We start from the raw sequence: 21,265 nt of genomic DNA, 5'->3' as shown, positions 1-21,265 counted from the left end.
AGAAATAATTTTTTTTTTTTGCTCACATCAAACATCTTAGGTGTTCTTAATAAATTTGAGGGTAGAAAAATCAAAATTTGGCAACAGAATTGCTTTATCACATTCCATTTGTGATAGGTGAAGGTTTAAAATGAACAAACACTATTTTAGGGAGAAATTGTAATATATTTTAAAAATAATTATATATCATTTGAAATAATTAGTTTTAAAAATAATTTTTACTTGCAAAAACTAGTTACCTACTAGTTTTTTTTTCCTGTTACAATCCTAGATTGGAGTAGAAGATACAATTATCTATCTGCTCTGCAAGCTTATTCTCCTCTGGACAAAGCTGGCAGCACTGTGAAGATTCTGTTTTTTGATTTCTTCAGTACCTCCAGTACCATCCAGCCATCCCTGTTAATCTCAGAGATCTGCAGGTGGATGAGCCTGTGGGGTCCCGGGTAAAGAAACATCTGTCCAGCAGAATGCAGTTTGAGAGACTCAAGGACTGTGTTTCTGATATACGGTGATGTGAGCGACACTGGCACACCACAAAGAACAGTCCTGTCTCCTTTTCTGTTCACTCTGTACACCTCCGACTATAAATATAATACCAGGTCATGGCACTTGCAGAAATTCTCTGCACATAAATAGGGTGTATTGATAAAGAAGATAAGATGGAGTATAGGAGTCGGATGGAGGACTTTGTTTCTTGGTGAAAGAAAATTGTCTGCAATTTAACATCAGCAAAACCAAGGAACTGATTATTGACTTTCGTCTCACCAAAGGGCCTCTGTGTCTGGTCACTAGTCAAGGAGTGGATGTAGAGGTGGGCCACTCCTACAAGAGCTTGGGGTTCCATATTAATGACAGATTGGACCGATCTTGGAACACAGGGGAACTATATAAGAATGGGCAGAGCAGGCTCTTTTTTCTTTTGGAGACTGCGTTACTTTAATATGGGAAGTGACACTATAACTCTGTGATGGCCGGTGCACATTTCTGGACTGATCCCATTGAGAGAGGCCCACTGAATCAAAAAGCTAATTAAAAGGGTAGAGAGAGATATGAAATGCACTCTGGAACCCCTTGGAGGTCACAGAGAAGGAGAGAATTAAAACAAAACTGAGTGCCGTTATGAACAATTCTGCACATTATCTCTATCATACGTTAACACTGAGGGCTTTCAACAAATTATTCAGCAGAAGTATGTGAAGAAATTCTAGTGGGGCTCCTTTATACCAACGGTGATACACCTGCATAATGTGTCACTGAGACAGGGGCTTTCAAGGCAGAGGTTTTTCTTTGCTTTTTAAATTTTGTTCCTTTTTTAGTCACTCTGGTGTGTGTTCAGGCAATACTGTGTGTTTATCGTTTATCCATTTATGTATTTATTTATTTAAAGAGCTACCACTGGGGACAAATAAAGTTCTAAATTTGGCACAGCTCAGCAGTGGTTTAAGCTTCTTAGTCCCGAGGTCAATTCCTGGACTGATTACCCCCTACATGAAGTCTGCACATTCACCCCATGTATTTGTGTGTCTACTGTGTCTTTTTTGTTTTTATTCTTAATTTATTACATTATCTGTTGTGATTGGATGTGAGTGTGTCTGCTGCCCAGAGTAGTAAATAAAGCGTTGAAGTTGCTCCATAAATTAAGGCCCAGCTCTATTGAATGTTAGTGTGCTGTCTGTTGCCCCCACTTCAGACGACTATGGCATGTTCACGTCTACAAGTGGCTTATCTTTGTGTCGGAATTTAAGACCTGCATCCATTCCACAATACATCTCAATTAAATGCCCCATTTCTGTTGTAGCTTCCCATAAGGATTTGATGTGCAAGTGAATGTGGTGATGGGTAGAGCACCCATATTGGGCAGGTGGTCTGTTACCAGATGTCTTCATATTTTCATTGTTGTCAATTTTGCCTTTTAATGAACCTCATCATCAATTCACTTCTCTAATTTACAATTTTCATTTTATTAAAGATGTTTATCACCGTTGTGATGCTAAGTGAGGTCTAGTCAGTCTTTACTGCTTTTTTGTCCCATCTCATTTTCTATCCCATTTAATCTAGAACAAGATCCTGGGGGTGCTGGAGCCATCCCGACCAGCATAGGGTGCAAGGCAGGACCAAACCCTGGACAGGGCACCAGTCCATCACAGGGCGACCACAGACAACTAGGGCCAGTTTAGCATTGCCAATTCACCTAACCTGCATGTCTTTGGACAGTGGAAGGAATCTGGAGCTCCCAGAACAAACCCACGCAGACCTAGGAAGAACATGCAAACTCCACACAGGGAGGACCCAGGATACAAACTCAGGTCTCCTTACTGTGAGGCTGCACCACCGTGCCACCCCTTCTTGACAGTGAACTTTTAAAATAGAAAATCAAGCACTTGGCACATCCAAATGAGAGTTACTCTCCACTTCAGGATGCGCTTGCTCAAATATTTGTCCATTCATCAGGACTGATCACCCTTTCCAGAACTTCTTGTAGTATTAATTCAATTGTTCTCTCCTAGAAAGGTTTGGGCCTCATCCGTCCATTGCTACCTGCTCCTTCCTGCAACTTCGACCAGGACAAACAAAAAACTTGAAGATTGGAGACATTTTAACCAATGTACTAGAGCAGCAGTGAGTAGCATCAGTCCTGGAAGGCCGCAGTGGCTGCAGGTTTTTGTTCCAACCCAGTTGCTTAATTAGAAACCAGTCCTTGCCAATACAAGATCTTATTTAATTTCATGGCTTGTTAGCCATTTAACTCTGCAATGCCATGTCATTCGTATATTGCAGATTTTTTTCCTTTTCAAGGATATCATCCAAATGATTTGACGCTTACAACGGATGAGTAGGTCTGTCTTTCACTTCTTTCTCCAAATATTTTGTTAAACCAGGTTGTGCACAATTAATCCACACAGATGCAAATGGGGACAAGATAGATGGAGAACTGCTGCTTCCTTTGTCATTTGTATCTTATTGCTAATAAGGAACAATTAAAAACAGTGAATGTAGCTTTTTAAGACTAATTAAGGGTGGGAAATGTTAACACGTGAGACAAATAAAGTGAAGCATAAAAATGTCACTTGAGCAATAAGTGCTTCATCAGCAATAATTAACATCCGATTAAGAAAGTGGGTTGGAACAAAAACCTGTAGCCACTACGACTGTCCAGGACTGACATTTCTCACCCCAGAGCTAGAGGAACCCTTTGGGCTGAAGAACAATACTCTTCTGCCTCTACCATAGAGTGCAGGTTTTTTAAAGGGATAGACATGGGGTCATGAATGAAACGGGACATTTCACCTAGCTCTCGATCACAGGCATTTTGCTTTCGTATCCAAAGATGTGCACTTTGAGTCAATTGATGATTCTGATTATGGACTTCAGTGTTGCCTGTGATGGAATGGCATCACATCCTGGACCTGCTCCTGCCCACTCCACCCTCAGCCCACTCAAACCCTGATCTGAATTAGGCAGTTTGATAATGGATGGATGCATTAGAGAGTCAGCACAGGTTGGACGGTTTGGAGACAAAGTCATAGAGGCGAGATTACGTTGGTTTGGACATGTGCAGAGAAGAGATGCTGAGTATATTAGGAGAAGGATATTAAGGATAGAGCTGCCAGGCAAGAGGAAAAGAGGAAGGTCTAAGAGTAGGTTTATGGAAGACATGCAGGTGATGGGTGTAACAGAGCAAGATGCAGATATGGAAGAAGCTGATCCACTGTGGCAACCCCTAACAGGAGCAGCTGAAAGAAGAAGAAGATAATGGATGGATGCAAGGGGGAACACACTGTCACCCCAAGCTCTAGAGACATCCTTGCAACTCTAAGAAGCTACATTTAGTCAGAATCATGGCGGTATGGTGACTTGGCTGTTGCAGGTTAATACATTTACTTTATTACATCCATTTATTGAACCGCTTTAATCAACAACTTCAAATTTAGGCTCATCGGGAGCTACAGACTATTCAGTTTGTTGCTGTGTGGATGTGTGTGTGTGTGTGTATGCATATCTTTCTATTATATAAAAAAAAAAATCCTTTCACGCGACAAGCCTTTTTGTAGATGAGACTTTTTGGAAGATTTTTTCAAATCCTGCGAGACAAGACTTTTGCCATAAAATTTTTAAAGTCACACCCTCCTCTCAACCATTTTCAAATAAGCCCACGGTCCTCTCACTGCTCATTCAAGTGAATGCTTTTATCAGACCCACTTCCTGCACTCTCAGCTCTTATAACATTTTAAATTTTAACAGGCAACAAAAAAAGTAATGTAGTTCATATTCCACGAATAATATTAGACGCCAAAGGATATCTTGATATGCCATTCGTATTAAAATGTTTACAGTTTCCCGTTGGAATAGCTTTTGCTGTGACAATTAACAAATCACAGGGACAAACATTCAAAAAAGTCGGTTAATTAATTAGAGAGAAAGAAACGATATTCACTCACGGGCAGTTATACGTTGCCTTGTCACGATGTAACTCCAAACACGGAATCAAAATTCAATGCGATCTTGACAAAAAGTTAATTCCAAATATTGTTTTTACACAAGTTTTAAAGTAAAAGTGAAATTTAAAAAAGTATTTGTGTGTTAATATCAAAGTCAAATAGAACGAAAAAGTATAACGGAACGAATACCTATAACGCAACATGAAACATACTTTTTTTTCAATTTATTTCATTTTACTATTTCAAACTATGGTAAATTAATACCTGAAATGTAAAATAGTTAGTTCTATAATGCATATGTAACCCATGAAAATAACAATCTCTTTAAATTGTATATCCGGCTAACCAAACCCAGGGGTTGGCAAGCAAAGTGAGCAGGGTGCAGAGCCCCTTAGTATCATACAATTATAGTATATCTGTATAATAAATATACTATGTAATGTGTGCGTCTAATATATATATAAATATATATAAAATATGCTCCAATGGTATTGACTTTGAGCAGCTTTGAGATGTAAGCAGCATCTTAAGTTCACTTTCAAGCTCACTCAATGCCTCTGTGGGGGTTTGCACAGTCTCCCTGCATACTTGTACTTTGTCCCCAGATACTTCATTTTCTGCCCATGTTAGTACATTAACTTTATTGGCTCAGTATGAATGGGGGTGTGAAGGCGCTTCTGCTTAGATCGACAGGTAGACCCTCCAGAGCTTGCAGTTTCTTGTTGGCAGTGCTCCTGGGGTTGCCTACAGTAAAATATGTACTGTACATACACTGTGGATAAATGTTTCCTTTACAGAATTATGTAATTCTTGTGTGTTTGTACATTTCAAGTTGCTTCCTAACATCTGTTAATCTGTTGCACTCGTTCTCGATCTGTGAGTGCCACACAGATACTACTGTAGAGGCCTACGGCAACTTACATGTTGAATTCAATTTTGATGGATTGTTTTTGGCCACAGCACTGGCAGGTGAAGACAACAGTCAGGTCTGTATAAAATTTCCATGGAGCCTGTTGAGATTAATGTCATGTCTGATAGACAGGTGGTTTGGACAGATGATCAGATTGAACTGTCAGTTTGCAGAAACTGTCTCCGGCAGAAAGCTCAAACAATGTAAAACTGAAGATGAAGATTTTTTTTTTTTATATATATATATATCACTGTTCTTGAACAGGTGCCATCAAATTTGGAAATCCTTAACATTCTTAGAGCCACTTAATCCAGTTGAGCGTTGTGTGGGACAGAGACCTTCCTGGCAGCTTTGAGCACCATTCTATAGCAGAGCTCGGTCATGTACAGCCACACTGTCACATTCACACTGGGGCCAACTTGGAATTGCCTGCTAATTATCCTAAAACAGATATATCTTAGGGATGTAGGAGGAAAACTGAAGTACACAAAGGAAAACCAACATGGACACTCCATGCAGACCAGGCATAAGATTTGAACCCCATGATCAATAAGACGTTAACATAAATAACTGCAGCACCAAGTTCTCTGAATTGACAAATTACTTCCTCCTTTGAGAGTGTCCACTACCTAAAATACACAGCCATAATCATTCTATTAACTGACCAGTCATCTTTAGGTTACATGTAGCCATACAGCTGGGATGTGTGTGACTTGTTTGTGTTAACGCTATATGTGAGCCATGCCATTTGTGTTTCTCAGCATTTCTCTCATTTTGTCATTCAGGCTTATCACTTGGGCCTAACCTTTCTGCTTCTCCCCTCCTTCACCATGGTGTCTGTACAGATGGCAGCCCATCCATCCATTTTCATACCTATGCAATATAACCAGGTTGTGGAGGTCAGGACCTACCTGGGCAGCACTGGGCACAAGCCAAGAACCAACATTGGACGGGATGTTATAACCATCACAGGCAGTGGCTCTAATCATAGCCAATTCACTATTTTTTTTATGTAATTGTACTAGGGTGTTGTACCGTGTTAGCCATTATGAATGTAGTGAGAAGTCCAGCAAAATGGCACGTTTTATTGGCTAACTAAAAAGGTTTTAATATGCAAGCTTTCGAAGCAACTCAGGCCCCTTCTTCAGGCAAGATAGCTTGCATATTGTAATCTTTTTAGTTAGCCAATAAAAGGTGTCATTTTGCTGGACTTCTCACTACATTAAGTAATTGTATAATTCTGTGATTAAAAGCCTATTCAGAATGGAAAATATTTAAATAAAGCATATTGTTCCATGATATCTGGGCTTCATTTGCTTTACACAAGCACAGAATGGCATATTTTATCCTTTTTTTAAAAGTCATTCCTCTGCTCAACTTTGTTCTCCGATTGCTTTATTTTTAAAGAGTGTTGTACTGTTCCAAGTCTCCGACTGCTCACTAATTTTACCTGAAACGAAACATGTTTATATTTTCAAGTTACAGTAAGTCATATTATTATTTATAGGTACTGATTCCTAAGGTGACACAGACTTTTCTGTGCACAAAACTCCATATTTTCTGAAGGGTTTCTTTAAAACAGAACAATGAGAAGTTTAGTAATTTAAATTATTATTATTATTATCACATAATTTAAATAATAAATTTTCAAAAAGTATAAAAACATCACTAAACCCTGGTATGTTAGTGTTTGTAGCAGCTCTGAAGTTTCCATATACTGTGCTTTGGCAGGCAGATATTGGTATTTTCATATCGAAGATGCATGTCCTTCAGTGTGCCACTTATTCCACTTTAGACTCTCAATCCAGATTGACAACAGAGCAGATATGCTCTTCCTCAGCAGCATCTGTAAAGGTGATGTTTTTTCAGTTGTCCTCTCCAATGTGTACCTATACTCAACAAAACTGCTCTTTTTTTGACCGCTGTATTCCATTAACGTCAAAACACAATGACAATTTCCTGGGCGAACTCAATGCAGAAGGTTCTTCTCAGTCAGCCTGCTGGTTTGCTCTTCAGAAGCTTTATCGGTCAATGTGGATAAGCTGTCAAAGCTGCCAAAGGGTCCTCCCAAAGCCATAACTTTGATCAGGTCAGCTCCATGTAGTCCCTCAAGTTTGGACTGATTTCTATCTTTGTTCATTGGCTGCTCCTTGGAGCGAACGGCCATGCCAATCAGTTCCCACTACGGCTGGAGCGTGGAAACCGGTGAACTTTAACATGTTTGGAGAGATGGTCACTACGGGCAAACTTCTTCTCACAAACACTGCACTGGTATGGTTTTACTCCGGAATGACTCCGCTTGTGCCGAGAAAGCTCATCAGAGCGAGAGAATCTGTGGATAAGAAATCAGACACAAGTGTTATGGTGCTCAGAGGCAGGAGTCCAATGCCCTGAACTCAATCATCCACCTGTTTGCAAACCTACAAACCCTGGATGGACATCTAGACACAGGGATAGCATGCACACTTCAAAAAGACAGGTACTCAACATGGAACTCTGGATCTGTGAGGTAGCAGTGATAACAACTGTGCTGCTGCTTCAGAACAACTAATCGTGTGCTTAACAGCAGTGATGACTTGTATGTTCAAATGTTAGCTTTCATTTGTAAGGACTAATCAGAGGCCTGTCCTCCTCCTCTTCTTTTACTGACTAGTGCCTGCTTGCATCACCTGTCCTAGAACTGGTCTACATCTTTCTAACCAGAGAACCTTGAGCTTGTGCACATTGCTACAAGCACTTACTCATGGAATCATTCCACTTGTGAAACAGTCCACATGTTCTGTAAAAACAGTAATGTGCCTTTTTCTCTGGGTATGAAGTGGATCCTGCAATATTTATCAATCTATTTGACAAACCCAATCTATTGTTAGGGTCAGAATGAGCCACAGCCTGACCCTATAATAGGGCAAAAGTAAAGAACCCAACATGGATGGGATGCCCATCTACTGCAGTCCTCTTCCACAAACAAACCTCCCCGGACTCACACTATGCTGGTTTAGAGCTGCCAGTCATCCTAACCTGTATGTCTATTTGATGCGGATAAACAAAACATCAGAAGAGCCTGTCACGTAATGCTGTTAGCAATGGACCCAAGAAGGATGAACCATCCCTGGAGAAGATACTAATCTGATGTTGATCAAACTCTCACACAGACAATTTTTAAGTCAAAAATTAGTCCAAGACACACATTTCTGATATGTGGGAAGGATACAGAAAGGATATGCAAACTCTACACAGATAGCATCAAGCCCAGGATCCAAACTACTCAGAAGCTATAAGGCTGCAGCACCACCATGTTACCAATGCCAGCATAGAGATGTAGATATTGTGACTCCCACAAGGCTTTGTATCTACCTGACAACAAATGGCTTTGCTTTAGTTTCTTTGTGAAACTCTCATTGATGCTATCATAATGCTATGCCACTAAACGCCACACGTTCCCAGCACTTTGGCTATGGAGCCTCACAGCTCAACTATATTGACACCCTAATTAATCAAGCATTATTTGCAAGATCCCACTGTTGACCTGAGCTACCAGATCTACAATGCCTGATCACATTACTGATTCCCACTGTCAAATGATCTCTCCTTCTAAACATATGCCAGACCAACTGAAGATTCACTGTGAGGGGCTCTAGGTCAAAAGAAGGCTGTTTAACTGATCAGTTCCCTTGGATAGGCACCTCACACTGTACTCTTCCATTCCATTCAGCAGATAGATCAGCCCCAGAAGTAAGCACCACTCACCTCCAGTCGCAGCTCGGCCATGTACACACAAATGGCTTTTCCCCAGTGTGTCTTCTGACATGAGCTTTCAGGTGACTACTTTTGCTGTACATCTTGCTACAACCAGGGAAGCTGCATTTGTGCACCTTGAGCAAGTCACCAGGACCCAACTTTGACAGCCTGCAAGCTGAAGTTTGCTTAGACGATGCGGCCTGGTCCTCCTCTGCTGGTTTTGCAGCAATTGGCACTGGAGCAATTCGAATAAACTGCCTCCCTGTGCTTCCAGGGGTTTGCTGGACACCTGAAGTGCCATTCACTGTAGAGCCGGTCACCTGAGGCACAAGAGCAAATGTTTGGCCTTGAATATTGACCAGCAACTGAGCAATTTTCACTCCGCTTTCTCCATTCTTGGTGGGCACTGGCTGAAGCTGTATGACCACAGGCACACAACCTGACAGAGTCATTGTCTGTCCACTAGAGGCACCATCTGCAACAGCATCCACAGATGAAGAGCTGTCACAAGTGTACATGCTACTAGTATGCTGCTTTTTCTCCTCCTCTTCTTTGTCCTGTGCTGCCTTTGCTCCCTGTGAGTCCATTTTAATGGGCACTAAAGCTCCTACTACTTCAGGTTCTGCTTCTTTCAGTTTATTTCCTTGTAGAACCTCAAGGCGTGTGCTGTAGCTAACTTTGCCACACACAGAGCTATTGGTCTCTTTGATTTTGCTGTTATTAGAAGTATTAAGACAGGAACACATGTTTTCTTGTAAAAACTCTTCAATTTCATCCAGTGTTGGTTGAAAAGACAACATCCTGCCTGCTTGGTCACAGGTAGTGCCATTACTTATTACCCTTTCCAACATGGGCAGACCCGCAGCATATGGTGACTGAGTCAATACTCCCACTTCTGGGAAGTGGAACTGATTGTTGGCCCCTGATCCGAAACTAGAGAGCCGATGCTGTGCTGTTGGAGCAGGGCAGGTAACGCTGCTCGTGTTTTTTAAATTGCTGGGACAATCACTGGCTTGGGATAGAAGGTAGTCTACTATATGGTAACAGCTGCTATTTGCTTGGGTCGGGCTGGAGCAAGGTGACGGGTACATGCTGGAGCACGGAGAGGCCGGCAGGCTGGGGGAATATCTGACACCAGAGCTGTCGCTGTCATAATCTGTGGGTTCTGGAGAAGACAGCATCATTGGGTACCCTAGAGCTGTTGAGTTTGATTGCATTTGGAGCTCTGCAGGCAGCAGCATATTGAGTATGCTCAGATCCAGGCTCCTGATGTGTCTGTTTTAACAAACGTCTGGAACGATAAAAGCCCTTTATTATTATTTAGTTCAATTTGCAATACAGGACCATAAAGTTAATTTAATATGATAAATTCCTGACAGTCTCTCCTAGATTGGGAAGGCAACATCACCAGGAAAGTGTCATAGCTTAAGGATCACATGATTTAAACATGGGCCAGCATCCTGAAGAAATAAACAAATATTCTTTTGATCTCCTCTTTGTAAAGATGGCAGTGTTCATATGCAAAGTGCACATAATCCAACAGACTATACACAAGGGATAAGAAAGTAGCCATGGCCCCACAGTCCTGCAGTGTGGTTGTGGGAAATGATTCAGTCCTACTTACAAGCGGCATTATTTTCTTTAAGGTAATCAGTTTCACTCACTTGCCCTATATTACCTTGTCTCTGTCCTGTACCTAAAAAAGACTCTTTTAAATGGTAGAGTAAACCAAAACATAGTAAATACAGAAGTACTGAGAGAGCACTGATATTTTGTAGCATCCTCATATAAAATGTCATATTGATTTGATCTGTGGTTGGAGCAGAAAATGTGTTCAAAATGGATGTATTGGGAGTTGGTTATCTGTAGCCTGGTAACTATGACTGAAGCTAAACTAAGGCCAGCACAGTACAGGGTTGAACTACTGTGGTGCATTTGTGAGAAAGTTTGCTGTGTGTGGTGTCAGCACATTCTCCTTATTTTTAAAAGGCTTTTTTTTTCTCTATACCCTCCTCATCCCAAAGATCTGCAGGTTAAGTTAAGTCGGTGCAGGTGTATGACATGCTGTGGACTACCATCACATCACAAACTGGTTCCAGGCTTGTTTTCAAACCTCCTTGGGAACCTGTGAGGTAGATTCAGAAAATGGACATACTGGGGAACAAGATGAGGGTGGCATTAAACAGCATTAGTAATAAAAATGATCTAAATGAAGCTGTCGCTGGAGTTTGCAAGAACCCAATTATGTTAACTTACACAAAAATTATTTTTTTATGAGAGCTCCTTGAAGAGTAGAAGTGTAATATACTGTGAGGTACAGGGGAGAGCACAATGGACTAGTGATGCTCACATTCCTGCACCCTGGAATAGACAAAGCTTGCTGATCAGGTACTTAAAAGAATCACAAAATACATATCAGGTTCCTTGAATGTAGCAATGTCTGTTTAAACCTATTAGATTATTGTGCTAAACAGAAAACTAAAGAGTTGTGAAGCACCATATATGCCAGCAGAAACCCTTGCAGAGTACTACTAGACCCCTGAGGTAGCAATGAAATGCCAAGCAGCAATCTCACTCACCTCAGCTGTGCAGCTTTATTTCATCCAGATGTACAATCTTCATATGGCCAGCTGGATACACAAATGGACAATCCAGACCTGTTAATGGTACAAAATGCTGCCAGGTATCCGTTAGATTTCCACAGATTTTTCCCAAGGCTTGCTTAGAGTACAGACAGCAGTTCCACAAGCTGCTTTGCAGCTGGACTGGACAAATTCAGAGCAAAACAGCTCCTTTAAACATCCAAGAATTTATCAATTATTCATCTGCAGTTATTAATCATTAACTTTGTTGTTAGAAGGCTGAAGGAAGGCACGGCCTAAATGCTGCATGTCGATTAGATGGTCAGGAGGAGGTTTGACTCTCGAGCCGCCTTTCATTGGCCAAAACCACCGATAAATTAACTGGCTTTCCTTTCAGTTACAATTAGTTTTAATAATGATGCTGGTTTTCAGAAACAAAAGCAAGAAAAAAACAACAGAATTGTCTCCATACTGACAAAACAAACACTTTCCTCAAAATAAATGATTTCTCAGTAGCTTCTTGGACTTTTGCCTTTTAAACATAACCAGCATGCAGTCAACATTTCCAAGTAGTCTGTTTGCTGCAATATATATATATATATATATATATATATATATATATATATATATATATATATATATACTGCTCAAAAGAATTAAAGGAACACTTTTTAATCAGAGTATAGCATAAAGTCAATGAAACTTATGGGATATTAATCTGGTCAGTTAAGTAGCAGAGGGGGTTGTTAATCAGTTTCAGCTGCTTTGGTGTTAATGAAATTAACAACAGATGCACTAGAGGGGCAACAATGAGATGACCCCCAAAACAGGAATGGTTTAACAGGTGGAGGCCACTGACATTTTCCCTCCTCATCTTTTCTGACTGTTTCTTCACTAGTTTTGCATTTGGCTACAGTCAGTGTCACTACTGGTAGCATGAGGCGATACCTGGACCCTACAGAGGTTGCACAGGTAGTCCAACTTCTCCAGGATGGCACATCAATACGTGTCATTGCCAGAAGGTTTGCTGTGTCTCCCTGCACAGTCTCAAGGGCATGGAGGAGATTCTAGGAGACAAGCAGTTACTCTAGGAGAGCTGGATGGGGCCATAGAAGGTCCATAACCCATCAGCAGGACCAGTATCTGCTCCTTTGGGCAAGGAGGAACAGGATGAGCACTGCCAGAGCCCTACAAAATGACCTCCAGCAGGCCACTGGTGTGAATGTCTCTGACCAAACAACCAGAAAGACTTCATGAGGGTGACCCAAGTGCCCCATGTCCTCTAATGGGCCCTGAGCTCACTGCCCAGCAGCATGCAGCTCGATTGGCATTCACCATAGAATACCAGAATTGGCAGATGCACCACTGGTGCCCTGTGCTTTTTACAGATGAGAGCAGGTTCACCCTGAGCACGTGACAGAAGTGAAAGGGTCTGGAGAAGCCATGAAGAACAATATATGCTGCCTGTAACATCATTCAGCATGAGCAGTTTGGTGGTGGGTTAATGATTGTCTGGGGAGGCATATCCATGGAGGGTCACAAAGACCGTTACAGGCTTGACAAAGGCACCTTGGCTGCCATTAGGTATCAGGATGAAATCCTTGGACCCATTGTCAGACCCTATGCTGGTACAGTGGCTCCTGCTGCACGACAATTCCTGGCCTCATGTGGTGAGAGTATGCAGGCAGTTCCTGGAGGATGAAGGAATTGATACCATTGACTGGCCACCACACTTTCCTGACCTAAATTCAATAGAACACCTCTGGGACATTATGTTTTGGTCCACCCAATGCCACCAGGTTGCACCTCAGACTGTCCAGGAGCTCAGTGATGCCCTGGTCCAGATCTGGGAGGAGATCCCCCACAACACCATCTGTCATCTCATTAGAAGCATGCACCGATGTTGTCAGGCATGTATACAAGAACACAGGGGCCATACAAAGTGCTGCGTACAATTTTGAGTTGCTGCTATTAAATTTTGGCAAAATGGACTAGCCTGCCACATAATTTTTTCACTCTGATTTTTGGGGCGTCTTTGAATTCAGGGCTCTGTAGGTTGATCATTTTCATTTCCATCAAACGATGTGGCATCCTTTCGTTCCTAACACATTACCCAGTCTATATCAGTATAGATATCCAGGAGGATTTCTTTTTCCCATTGAGATCTGATGTGTTTTCAAAGTGTTCCTTCAATTTTTTTGAGCAGTTTATATATATATATAGTGGCAAGCGGTGGGGGGTGGTGCCCAGCCGGGATGCCCAGAAGGACCGGAGGAGGGGGCAATTGGCCCCTGTGTTCTTGTATAAATGCCTGACAACATCGGTGCATGCTTCTAATGAGATGACAGATGGTGTTGTGGGGGATCTCCTCCCAGATCTGGACCAGGGCATCACTGAGCTCCTGGACAGTCTGAGGTGCAACCTGGTGGCATTGGTTGGACCAAAACATAATGTCCCAGAGGTGTTCTATTGGATTTAGGTCAGGAAAGTGTGGTGGCCAGTCAATGGTATCAATTCCTTCATCCTCCAGGAACTGCCTGCATACTCTCACCACATGAGGCAGGGAAATGTCGTGCAGCAGGAGCCACTGTACCAGCACAGGGTCTGACAATGGGTCCAAGGATTTCATCCTGATACCTAATGGCAGCCAAGGTGCCTTTGTCAAGCCTGTAGCGGTCTTTGTGACCCTCCATGGATATGCCTCCCCAGACAATCATTAACCCACCACCAAACTGCTCATGCTGAATGATGTTACAGGCAGCATAATGTTCTCCATGGCTTCTCCAGACCCTTTCACTTCTGTCACGTGCTCAGGGTGAACCTGCTCTCATCTGTAAAAAGCACAGGGCACCAGTGGTCCATCTGCCAATTCTGGTATTCTATGGCGAATGCCAATCGAGCTGCATGCTGCTGGGCAGTGAGCTAAGGGCCCATTAGAGGACATGGGGCCCTTGGGTCACCCTCATGAAGTCTTTCTGGTTGTTTGGTCAGAGACATTCACACCAGTGGCCTGCTGGAGTTCATTTTGTAGGGCTCTGGCAGTGCTCATCCTGTTCTTCCTTGCCCAAAGGAGCAGATACTAGTCCTGCTGATGGGTTATGGACCTTCTATGGCCCTCTCCAGCTCTCCTAGAGTAACTGCTTGTCTCCTAGAATCTCCTCCATGCCCTTGAGACTGTGCAGGGAGACACAGCAAACCTTCTGGCAATGACACGTATTGATGTGCCATCCTGGAGAAGTTGGTCTACCTGTGCAACCTCTGTAGGGTCCAGGTATCGCCTCATGCTACCAGTAGTGACACTGACTGTAGCCAAATGCAAAACTAGTGAAGAAACAGTCAGAAAAGATGAGGAGGGAAAAATGTCAGTGGCCTCCACCTGTTAAACCATTCCTGTTTTGGGGCCATCTCATTGTTGCCCCTCTAGTGCATCTGTTGTTAATTTCATTAACACCACAGCAGCTGAAACTGATTAACAACCCCCTCTGCTACTTAACTGACCAGATTAATATCCCATAAGTTTCATTGACTTTATGCTATACTCTGATTAAAAAGTGTTCCTTTAATTCTTTTGAGCAGTATATATATATATATATATATATATATATATATATATATATAGGGTGGTCTAGATCTAATTATGCAATTTTCATTATGCTATAACTTTTTACGTTTATTACATAGAAAATCAACCGAAAAATCCCAGACCATCGAGAAGTGTCTGAACTGACGACATGAAGAATCGTGTTTCCGCTAAATTGTCCCTGCATAAATCAAAGTCATCCAGACGATCTGGCTCTGCATAATTAGTTCTGGACCACCCTGTATATATATATATATATATATATATATATATATATATATATTTTTTTTTTTCAAAGACAGAGATAAAGATCCCATTCATTCTGTGATATTCTGTACATTACTTAAATTCAGGGGGCAGTCTACAGAGCAGCATACAACTTAAAGATTTGTAAAAGTCACTCTGTCCAAACTAAAGTCAATTAAAACTGTATTTTGATCAGAAATAATTAAGCATTGGGTTACTCAGAAGGACAACTTAAGGGTTATTGTATTTGTAATTGCCATTATTGACCTAAAAACTGATGCATTGCATTTTATGATACAAGTTTTCCTATTGCAGGATTTTGGAAAGCAATAATCTTTTCCCCTATAAAGCGTAAGGCAGGAAGCAATGATAGAAAGCATTAGGCCAGTTTCATCAGCTGTTGTTACCTGTTTGACCCATCTCAAACGCTTCAAATCCCATTGATTGTGATTGTTCTTTTGTTTATTCTTCCACTGTATTACTCTGTCTGAGCAGGACCAATCATTGGATCATCAATGTTATTAAAAAACAATTCCAAAGACATTGTGGGTACAATTGCTGTCTTTTACTAAAAGAATACTAAGTCATATGTGCCCCTGGGTTGTGAGGGGCAGAAGTAATAGCAGCTGCAATGCAGGAACCAACTCTGGATAGAGCCTGTACACATAATATAAAGTAGCATGTACTTGGAATGTATATGGAAAAAACTTGCATAAACAGATGGCTCACATAAACACACAGAAGGCACACCAGGCCTTCTCTCTGTGTCCACATCAGTCCTTGAGTTTTATCCCAGTTCCATCCTACACCCCAAGGGTTTGCATTTTAGTGCAAATGGCAGCTGTAAATGTGTGTGTCTACTGTGGTAGGCTGGGACACACTCCAGGGTTAGTGCACTGTATGTCTGTAACTTTACCTGAATGCTTTAACTTATTCTAATTATCTAGCTACAACTGCAGGGCAGGCAGCCACCCAGGTTTAGAGGTTTTTGGAGCAGTGTACACTTATGCAGAGAAGTCCAAAATGTTATTTTCACTGAAAAAAAGAACAGAAGAGGAACCATAAATTAAAAGAGGTTTCATGCAAATACCCAAGTCATATGATAGTGTGTTTGGAGACTAATCTCACTATAGAAATTGTAAGCTTCCTTTGCTCAATGGTTGTCTTGTCAGTTAATTGTGACCTGAAGGCATTGGTCAGATGAAAATGAGTCACTGTGCTGAACTCTCACAATATAATGCAGGGAAGGCTGACAGAATCTTCTAAGCCAGTCTTAGAAAAGCAAAGAATGTGAGCTGATCATTTCTCAAAGCTAACAGCAAGTAGACAGCACATGATGCTGTGGTTATTAGTGCTGCTACCTTAGAGTCTTGACTTTGTCACCGTCTGACTGTTATCTGTTGTGTGTAGAATCTGCACATTCTCCCTGTGCCTTCTCTTGATGTCAATTTGAATTTCCAAACTAGCACTGTGTAAATGAATGTTTCCTGTGCTGACTGGCACCCTTGGTTCCTAGTTGTACCTAATGCTGCCAGGATAGGCTCTACCCTGGAACCCTTAAAGTAGAATGAACATGAATGACAGGAGTTAGCTATGCCCACACCCTCTTTAATCTCTCTGTTTATCTAGCAGTCGGGACCTAAAAACCTAAAAACTAGCAAAAAAGGGAAATTAGACTCATACAGGTGTATATACAGCACACACACACACACACCCATGCACACAGCAGTGATCAATTAGAGACAACAATCAATCAGCCAGTGACCATGAGCAGACACCCACATGCAGCCTTGATAGAAACTGCAAAAGAACTGTGCATTGCCAACACTGGCATCCACATCACTATGCCATCCACAATTAGACTATAATACTCTTCATTTTATATACTGATTGAATTAAATAATAAAGTATATTTAAAAAACTTGATCTTAAATAAGCCTTTACCTTGTTTACCACTAGCTCTGTTATTCATACCTGTTTATGCCCTTTTAAAAAGTCACTTGTTTCTGTAATACATCCAAACATTTCAGCGAGCAAACATGGATTTCGCAAGGCTGAGGCAATCTAAAAAACAGACTCTGCACGAGCCAGCTGTTCTGCGTCACTCAGGACCCTGATGTGGATAAACAGGGGTGACTGTCCTTGCAAGGGTCACGTAAGCCGGCAGCCAGCAAAACTGGCACACGGACTCAAATCAACAAAATGTTGCCTAATGACATGAGTTGTGCTTTTGTTTTTAATATGAAAGTAACCTGAGTGAGGGCAGTCGGACAGATGAGCACATCTGTACAGTCACCTGATGGATGCTGGTCTCACTTAAAAGGATTTCCCTGGAAAGAAAAGGAAAGAGACAGAACTTTGCTTTGATTTGTGAACAGGGACTAACACTTTTGTCTGTGTGCATTTGTATATAGATGATATTAAAGGGCATTAATATCAAACTCCCAAAGCTGCCATGATAGTGGAGTCTGAGAAAGGAAGAAGCACAACCTCATTTCAACTGCAAAATATCCTTGCTTCGGAGGAGCTTCTGTTATCTCTCCTCTCACTTTTGTTATAATTGTACATTTGATAGATGCCTTTACCTAAGGCAACCTACAAGATCTAGATGTTATGTAATTGTTTATGTATAATTTTATAAGTATAGTTTAGGCACATTCTGTGACTTGCATAATAACTCAGATCAATGTTTTAAAGTGGTTTATCTTTACTCTTACTTAGTCTTGGCAGGATGCAGTTTTTAATCATGTTAAAAAGAAAATCACAAGAAAAATGCCAAAATTATGTATGATATCCAGGAAGGGATGAGCAGTCCCTCGGTCTAGCACAGGTGAATAAGTGTGTACAAGTGTGTACGTAAACATGCCCTGAGAAGGACTGGTGTCCTGTCCAGTCCTAATGCTGCTCTGATAGGCTCTAGCCACCAACAACACTCTATTGAGTTAAAAGAGTTCAGAAAATACTGTATATTTAAAAGTTAATATTACTATTGCACAATTGCTAGAGTGACAATTGTGCAAATGAGCACTAAACATACAGCTAATTCATTAAGGATTTTTTTGAGAATGTGCTGTTAGTCTTGAGCAGTACTAATAATTAGATAAAAAAGCACTGATGGCATCAACAAAGTATATTTCTACTTTAATTGTGAGCACTGCGGGACATCTCAAAACTTTTATTATTTCTTGTTAAACAACATGCAAGTATGGAGGACCGACATTATATGAGAAGGAGCAAAAGAGAGCATAACTCGTTTAGTTTTGATCACTTTCACTAGTGTGTCTTGTGCCATACAGCATAGTTGCACTTTGTCAGTCTTCAGATAACTACACAAACAACTAAGTTCTCGTTCACACCAAAAGCAAGCTGTCAAAGAAGCACTCTTCTTTCCGACTCACACCGACTCAAATTCCATTTCATATTTAAATGCTACAGGAGATAATAAAACAGAAAATTTCATACTTTTTGAACAATCTTTGCTGTAATCTGTCAACATCTTATATCATCTATGAGATAAAGCACACATTTTCATTTTGAGTCTGCATTTTTGTTTAGTAAGTGGATTAAGATTGTTTTTACAATAGTTGTGCATGTTCCACATATAGTGTGTTTATTTTGTATTAACATTTACACAAACATTGTCATGAACATTTATGAATCTATTAAGGAAGATGAATGTTGGAGGAAATTAAATATATAGACAAATTATGATTTGTTTAAGTAGAAGCTATTAATACGATAAAGAAATAATTAAAGATTAAAGATTCTATTTATGGCAATACATTTCAGTAGTGAGTATTCATTGTTACTTTACTATTTAAGGGAACTAAAAGCAAATGTAAAGTTTCATTTGGGTAGTTGCAATGGCTTTGTTGCAACCAAAATGTCCCCGTTCTCCTCAGAATTTTAGATTCCATTCTAACGACTTTTCCCTGACCCAGGCCTGGATGTATTAATGAGTAATGTCATATACACATTTTGTACAGACTGTGACTAACAATGTGCAGTATTAATAAGAGTCCTAGAAAACCATAACAACACATGAAAAAAAAAATACAAAACCAGGAGAGGCCATTAAGATATACTGTCTTCAAAGGCATGTTGTGATGATTTCAGTTCAGTTCTATATCAGGGTTACCCTTTTAAGATTTTCTGCTTAAATTCTTAAAAAAGAAGCATTTCCATTTGCTGCACAGTATTATGGGGGTGGTGCTACCATTTTATGAATTTTCCTTCACATTCTGAGTATTATTATAATTTCCTAATTATCTGTGTCTGGTCCTGAACCTAAATGTTACAGAAGATTCACTTGTGGCTTACTCTTTGTAGTTTCCAATCAAGTATTGAAGCTGACAAGCCATACTGTATATCAGACTTATAGACACTTTTGGATTTGTACATAATTGGCCTCGTTGACAACTGCAGAAAATATTAAAGTTCTCACATGAGGCAATCTGTCTTAAGTCAATGGTTTTCTGCAATTAAGACAGAATTCTCTGCTCCCTAATGGTTATATAGACGCCATATCTCATCCACCAGTGTTACATTCAACCCTGTGACCACATTTAAGTAAATAAACTAATATGTCATACTTATAAAATTTGCAAACGAGACTGAGATTGTTGTTTTTAGTATTGTTACGCTTAGCAATACCCAATGCATACAAAGGGTATGGGGGAGAGAGGCTCTGGTTTGATTTTAAACATTGAACAAAGCAAGAAACTAATTCCATCCATCCATTATCCAACCCGCTATATCCTAACTACAGGGTCACGGGGGTCTGCTGGAGCCAATCCCAGCCAACACAAGGCAGGAAACAAACCCAGAGCGGGTCACCAGCCCACCACAGTGCACACACTTAGACAATTTAGAATCCCCAATGCACCTAACCTGCATGTCTTTGGTCTGTGGGAGGAAACTGGAGTACCCGGAGGAAACCCACACAGACACGGGGAGAACATGCAAACTCCACGTAGGGAGGCGAACCCAGGTCTCCTTACTGCGAGGCAGCAGTGCTACCTACTGCGCCACCGTGCCGCCCCCAAGAAAATAATTGAATGTAGAAAATATTGAGACACCAGAAATCAGTAAATATGATATACAGTTCTGGGTTTAACTTCCAGGAGAGTTTCATTGGCTGTGTGTAGTTTTTACATTCTCCCTGTGCCTAAGTAGGTTTTTCTCCCATATCACATTCATTCACATAATGAATATATCATGCGGGATGTAAAGGTTTATAGTTTAGTATTTGGAGTTTTTTTTGGTTTTATTTTACTTCTCCCCTACTGCAGTTGACTCTAAGTACTTAGACACTTCCCTGGAGCAGATCCCTTTTTAAGAACGCGAAACTTCTACAACAAACAGTGCTTTTAAATGCAGGACTTTCAGTGACTCAGGAAAGTGAAACCTTTTTTAATCCTTTGTATTCAGCCATACCAGGTGGTTGATAACAAGATTTTGGATAATGTCATTCCTGCTTGTCTTACCATTTCATTGAGCACTTTTCCTTCACGGGATCACACATGTGCCCATTTAAAATTATCCATCAAACAAATAACATGGAAACCCATCAAATTGAGGTGCATAAGTGGGAAATGATAATACTACAGACAGACAATGCCCAGATGCTATGATCATCATGATATCACACAATTGTAAATGCACTGACTTATATATAGAATATGAGCAACACACAAAATACACATATAAAAGAATGCTTTACAAATAATTTGTGCACACATGATGTTTAAATTCAGGCCAAGTGGCAGTA

General features: G+C 40.8%; 1 protein-coding gene across 1 annotated transcript; it reads right to left on the bottom strand.

The window, feature by feature from the left end:
- Positions 1-6,945: 6,945 nt before the first annotated feature.
- On the bottom strand, positions 6,946-11,868 carry LOC120543006 (Krueppel-like factor 15). The gene is made up of 3 exons (XM_039775819.1): positions 11,667-11,868; positions 9,097-10,378; positions 6,946-7,681 (listed from the first exon to the last, which is right to left on the bottom strand). Exons 2-3 carry the CDS (start codon positions 10,326-10,328, stop codon positions 7,522-7,524), a joined length of 1,392 nt encoding a protein of 463 aa, XP_039631753.1. The 5' UTR covers positions 10,329-10,378; positions 11,667-11,868; the 3' UTR covers positions 6,946-7,521.
- Positions 11,869-21,265: the final 9,397 nt, after the last annotated feature.

The sequence above is a fragment of the Polypterus senegalus genome, chromosome 13 (genome assembly GCF_016835505.1).
Source record: "Polypterus senegalus isolate Bchr_013 chromosome 13, ASM1683550v1, whole genome shotgun sequence".
Taxonomy (NCBI): Eukaryota; Metazoa; Chordata; class Cladistia; order Polypteriformes; family Polypteridae; genus Polypterus; species Polypterus senegalus.
Note: the sequence above shows the minus strand (reverse complement) of the source record. Positions and strands in the feature narration are given on the sequence as shown.